Source organism: Crassostrea angulata, chromosome 2, assembly GCF_025612915.1.
Source record: "Crassostrea angulata isolate pt1a10 chromosome 2, ASM2561291v2, whole genome shotgun sequence".
Classification (NCBI taxonomy): Eukaryota; Metazoa; Mollusca; class Bivalvia; order Ostreida; family Ostreidae; genus Magallana; species Magallana angulata.
The window spans coordinates 48,191,469-48,198,238 of NC_069112.1; the positions used below are offsets into that span (position 1 = coordinate 48,191,469).

At 30.3% G+C, this 6,770-nt stretch overlaps 1 protein-coding gene across 1 annotated transcript; it reads left to right on the top strand.

Annotated features, from left to right (window-relative positions):
• Positions 1-999: 999 nt before the first annotated feature.
• On the top strand, positions 1,000-6,176 carry LOC128173359 (uncharacterized). Its single transcript, XM_052839043.1, has 7 exons — positions 1,000-1,093; positions 2,620-2,687; positions 3,295-3,358; positions 3,465-3,680; positions 3,777-3,868; positions 4,004-4,356; positions 4,580-6,176. The coding sequence occupies exons 2-7, from the start codon at positions 2,625-2,627 to the stop codon at positions 5,646-5,648; spliced, it is 1,857 nt and encodes a 618-aa protein (XP_052695003.1). The 5' UTR covers positions 1,000-1,093; positions 2,620-2,624; the 3' UTR covers positions 5,649-6,176.
• The last annotated feature ends 594 nt before the right edge of the window (positions 6,177-6,770 follow it).

Here is a 6,770-nt window from a genome sequence, read left to right on the forward strand (position 1 = left end):
TCTATTATTGTATCAGTTTTCATCGATCGGGAAATAAACTATGAGGCGACCTTTTAAAGTATACATTGAGATATAATTCAACAATGTTTACATTTTTTTAAAAATATATGTTTGAGCTTTATGAATTAAACAAGGCTAAATGATGCATCGGTTGCATGAATTTGTGGTATGTTCATTCAAACAATGCATATATTTATACATGTATATGCGTGGTAGTTTAATTTATCAAAGTAACCCAGTCTCGGTTGATGAAATTAATTTCTTTTCTTTTACTATGAAGTAATTGCATATGCTTACCTTGCCGAAAAGATTTGCTGAATTAAATTGTTTCCTGAAACCGATCGCAGTTCCATAAGCTGATTATTTATTGATCAAAACAAATAAGGCAAAAGTTTCCTTTTTATTTGACCAAAATATAAAAGCCGAAAAATTTGCATTAGGCATATCCAGGGATGTATAAAAATATTAAAGTTTAGAGGAATATTGATTTCGTGACGATTATGATCATTGTTTGATGTGAGTTAATAAATAAATGTTTGTGTTCAGTATTTAAGTTTAGGTATTTTATAATGCTGACATTTATAGATTTTTTGTTTGCAGCTTTATAGTGATTTTTTTTTACTTTTCAATATCTGACATGCCTGCATTGAATACATTAGGGATCAGATTCAAAATTTACATTAGAAAATTGAACTTTAAAAAACGTAACATACCATGACTGACACAGTGACCTCTTCCATTTCTATAAAAAAATTTTAAAGAAGGCTTAATGTTTTAAGAGTATTTACATGTATATGCGTTACTTGTATAAAAGTGTTCGGTGAGATTTACGCTATGACCCTCGAAGTGAATTTGCACAAGCTATTTTCACTGACATTTATTAAGTTTTAACTCCTTTTAAAAAATCATAGTCATCCGATGCCGGATAAGTGACGATGACATCAACATACTTGTAATATATTTATATATATAAATTTTCCATAAATCAATAACAACCAACGAGACCTCTATGATTGAGGAAGCTAAGCAATCTTGATTTGTTGAAAAAAAATATCATAGAATATACATGTACTGGTCTGCGTACTCAAAATAGGTAAGAAGATTTTTTGTAGCAAAGTGTTCATAAAAAGGAAGCTTATGTTTTAAAAATAAAGAGATAAAATATGAATGTAGAGAGATCTTAATACAGAACAAAGTTAAACTAATTGATCAATACAGAAAGTAGTCTTGTTTAAACTTATAGAATATCACATTGTTATTTTGGTCTCAACTTTGGATTCAGGAAGGAGTCTGGTTTTCGATGTGTCAAAAGTTCATTTTACTAAACATACATTTAATAAAGATAAAGGAAAATAAAAATATTATATTTTTCTTCCTGTTTTACTATCATACAACTTGGCATAGAAATAGTAATCAAAGTTTAGAATCTAACAAGGGCTATATTTTTGGCGGAATGTTAGCGTAGGAAAATATCACGTTTTTCCAATTCAGATTCCCATTCCAATTCGTGAGACTAGCATTTTTATAACAATAAGATTAATGTTGGATTTTTTCAACTTATGAGAACTAATGATAAGATACCTGCGTTTCAGAAGAAGTTTCTGAAATATGACTTGCCAATGAAACTACACTTTAATTAGTTTTTAAGAGCTAATTCTTTAAATAGATTTATGTGAAAAATCACTTAAATCGGATTTTTCTTTTATCTTTCGGTCACTATATTAGCTTTTTGTCACTTTATTTCTCTACATAAAGTCTTTATATTATGAAAAAAGAAGAAATATCTTAGTATTGAAAGCATAAAAAAAATCAAAATTCTTCCAAAAAGAAGAAGGAAATGCGGGCTAAGCAATATCAATTTAATTTTAAATATTTATTTCAATTTCGTAGTATAAGCTAATCAACATTTTGATATTGTATCATTTTTTTGAAGAATATAAACTTCATATCTTAACCACACAACTGCAGATAACTACATATGTTTTATTATCCTTAAGTTTAGGGAAAAAATTGTCACATTTACCTGACCTTTCTGCTAAAACAAGAAGGTCAAATTTGATAGAATCATTAGATTTTAGTATTTGTTTGATTGTGTCAAAATGCCATGAATTTTATAATACAAGAGGTATTTCTAATAAGGAGAAGACGCCTTCCCTACGTCTTACTGGCTTTCGCCAATACCAAAAGCTTTGGCTTATAAAAAGGTCAAGATCAAAACAAAAATTAATGTATATTGTTTTTGTCACATATCTAACACCAAAGACTATTCTTAAATTCATTTATTTTAAGTTTTTGATTTATTTCATTAAATATTTTTTTCTAAATAAATAGAACCCTCATATTACTATCTTTTTCTTTATGATGCGCTCGTCACAGTTAAAACTCTCTTGACAAACCGTCGTCATTTGATGTTGCTAAATACAGGGTTTTGATTTGAGCAATTCAAGTCAATATTTTAAAATGAAGGAGAAAAAGCTTTTGTCCTGAGCGACTTTATAATCATTGCGTTAAGTTATTTAACTGGAGCAGTTTTCAATATAAGAAATTATTTAACAAACTTTGAAGGAATAGACTCTGGAACATTGTTTTGAAACACGGTCTTCTTTGTTTTTTATATAGAAATCATGAAAGCAATTTTACCAAACCTTATTAGCGATGAAATACCCCTACCCTCACCAAAAGAACAGGTAGACTAATTCATTAACTTCTGCTTAATCATAACTTAGACGGTATATATTCTGTTTATAATCATAAACAAGACATATACTCAGTACTATTTTGTATGTATAAATAAAGAATACATTGTAATTACTACAACTTTCTATTGAATCGATATCAAGCTTTTAAAAGATACTTTTGTTGATCTATAGACTTTTGAAAAATTTTGAGTTTTAAATTGTTTTCATAAATTTCACACGTTATGCAAAATAATTTGACTTGTTCATGCTTTCATGCTTGCATGCAGTGTTTCATCACATGCCAAAAAGATCGTTAATCTACTTATTGCTTCCAATTTATTGTGATTTTGACATATTACTTAAATATTTTAATGTTTTAAACATGTTTCGTTCACCAATTTATTTTTATCTAGAAGAACATATTTTAGCATCATGCTTAAATACATGTATAATCACAGCTCGCTGATGTCAAATCCTTATTTGAGGGTAGAGGCTCTGAAATAAAATTATGGAAATGAAAGCAACGCTCATGTTTTATGTCGTCACATGTTAGTTTCTATCTTTAAAGGTGTCTTTTGATATACCATATATTTTAAACATGCTTGTTTTTTTACAGAATGAAATCAGAAGGATTTCAGATCCTCCAAAATGTAGGACAATTCGGAAACCCATTTCAGTTGGTAATAATGCGATCTAAATGTTTGTTAGTCATTTCAATTAAAACATACTTCAACAATAAAAAAATTGCAGGCCCCAAAAAACTAATATTTGATTTTTCAATTTCAGAGACAGGTTCTATACGTTATTTAGGTTACAAAGCAGCAAAATGTTTTCAACATTTTCATTATATATACAATCTTACGAGAAATTGCAAATCTCGCGTTGAAGAGTTTCAAAACAACAATGACACCACAAATACCATGCCTAAAGGCGTAATCATTAAAATAGGGATTGTTGGAAAGTTTACTGATGACAATCTTAACCTTGTGTCAAAGTGTAAAGGTAAAGAATTAATGTATCAAACATTGATATCAAAACATATCAAACATTATAAATGCAGACTTTTTTCAATTTTGTTATAAAACTTTTTTTTAATAGGTAAAAGAAAGCTGTCAGAAGACAATCAGACTTGGCAAGCGATCCCATTTCTTTGTTTTCAGAATGATCTTAGCTTGGAATTAGCACTCAAAGTAGGTTTTAACATTAATCTGAAAATATCTGGGAGTAAAGACCAGCTAAATATTATATAAAATCTACACATTGGTTTAAATGACATCTATGCAATTTTTCTTCAAAGCTAAACATTTATCATTTTGTGATTGTAGATGTTATCTAAAGAAAGCGCTTGTCACAGGATCCTTATCAAATCCGATATTGACTGTGATGAATTGGACATAAAAGATGATCATATTATTGTTCTGAATCAAAACAAAGAACGAATTCAAGAAATCATCACCACCTGTTTAGAGGTACCACTTCATCAAATGTTACAACGGTGGAAGGAAAGTCTAAAAACTAAAAGCTCAACTAGAGCTGTATTAAAATTGATTGACGAAATAGAGGATATCAGTAAACAAATGGTGCTTGAAAAGCCAAAAGACCCAACTGTTGTCTCTGTTGAAACAAGTGTTGGTACAAACTACATTGTTCCAGATGATGTAAAGAATGATTTGTTCGGGTAAACCTTTTCATTTCATTTATAACTAGTGTTTATAATTAAAAATGGCTAATTCGTTATATACACTTCAACAAATTAACAAAGGTTATTTTTCATTCGAACCACACATCGGCGTAAACAAGAACTGATATATGTATTTCCCTTTTAAAATTTGTGACAAGTTATTTTTAATTTTTTTTTAAATTTCATCACTAGTCAATCAATAACTTTAAACTAATTGCAGAATGCCAGAGGTAATCTCGTTTGGAATATGGAGAAATGCTACGTTCAAAGTTTTTGTCACAAAAGATGCTGATGAAAATTATCTGAATGTACGCTTGATGAATATAAACCAATCTTTCTTTAAAAAATATCATCTAGAAATTGAAAAAAGCCGATTTGTAGAGAAATGGACAATGAAGCAGGGTGATCATATTTTGTCTATCTTACCAAATAAAGAAGCAATAAACAGAGGAACACTAGGTGGTTTTGTTTCAAAAAATGATAATGAGAAAATGATTTATGCCTTGACCTGTGGTCATTGCTTTGAGAGCACAAATCAATCTGCATATGTCGATTTTTCTCATAAGTATCAAGAAGTTGGTAAGTGTGTATTTACCACAAAGGAAAAAGCATGTGATGCTGCTGCTATTGAGATAAAAGATTCATTTATAAACAAATGCGATGTGGCTTTCAGAAGAGAAGACAAAAAGAAAACCAATGCAAAAGTATATACACAAAGCTTAGAAAACGTACACTTTGTGCATAAAATTGGTGCCGAAACTAGCGTAACAAACGGAACAATTGTTAGTTCTGAGTACTATGATAAAGAAGTCAATGCTGAAAATAAAGATTACGTGTTTCTGGTTGAAGGTACAAACGGTAATTTTTCTAGCGAAGGCGATAGTGGTTCGCTAGTATTTGCCAGACCAAAGACTGGAACACAAACTTATGTTAATGTCTTGGGTATAATATACGCCACTAAACACAAAATATCTGATAAAGACACCGCAGAGACTGGAAGATTAGGTTCGGACGAATCTCAAAGCGAAGAAAAGGAAACAAAAAATGATCATGTGACTGATAAACCAAGATCGAAAACGACAACATCAAATAAAGGTGTAGAAAACTCTTGTGCTGTACACGCAAACGAAGGTCATAGCTTTACCTGTTGTTGCCGCATCAGCACAGCACTTACACTCTTCGAAGAGAACCAGGGTGAAGGTTTTAAAGTATCATTTAAAGATGATTTGTCGTCTTCTTCATCACAATCGTCGAATTCCGACGATTCAAACGAAGAAGCTATAGAATGATATATGCAAAGACTTTCAACATTTTGGGTTGACTTTGAATCAGGTTAAGATGATTTTTACAGATTCTTTAATATTTTGATACAGAACGATAAACCCCTCTAGAATGAAGATGGATAGCAAATGCTCGTACAACAGGCAACACTGTTGTTTTGTACTCTGTTTTATAGTACTTTTTCTTAAATGTCTGTTTGTGTTTGTTATAATTGGATATTAACTATTGTGTCGGGCGTAAGCTGTTTAATCCGACTTAAGCTAATTTAGATACACATGTATCATTACTTCCGAACAATGACAGAGCAAACGGGACACACTGCTTCTTCGCTAGCTAAGATTTAGCTGTTCTCTCAGATCCTAATAAGTCTTTGGCGGATCAATATCGGTCAATCATTCAGTGTGGTAGTTAAATGTAACTTTAATCTTCATGTATTGATTTAATCGCAACATCCATATTGTGTAATAGTAAATATGATGCGCTCATAAGCTTAGAAATACGTTGGGTCTATAAAAAGAAACAAAGATGCGAACTTTTAAGTATTTTATCTAGATATCAATGATTCTTAATAACAATTTATCCTTTATCGTTGCTTTATTCACCAGCTTTTTTTTAACGGAAAATTGCGGTTTGAATAACTCTTAACTTTAAATATATATATATATATATATATATATATATATATATATATATATATATATATATATATATATATATATATATATATATATATATATTGCGTCCCCAGTGTCAGATCATGAGACAGTCCCCGGTAAAATAGCTATCAAGTTAGCCTTTTCCCGTTTACGAAGAATGTCTACATGGTAAGCCTTTTTTTTTCAAACCAACCATATTTTGGCTCATCCTTTCCCCTGTTTTGGGTTCTATCTATATCAATGATACATTTTTGCAAAATTAACCACACTAGTCGATCGCTAGAAGACGGTTTGTGATTATGCTCTGCGTTTCGGCGTAACTATTATGAATGTTTGGTTCAAATATGTTATGTTTCAAACACATAGAAATACGTTGAACACATGTTAGTTTTTTTTCTCCATTTCATCAGTTTCATAAAAGTCAACTGAAAAGAATGTTCACGTTTAAGGTTTGACTGTGTAAATATGTTGATG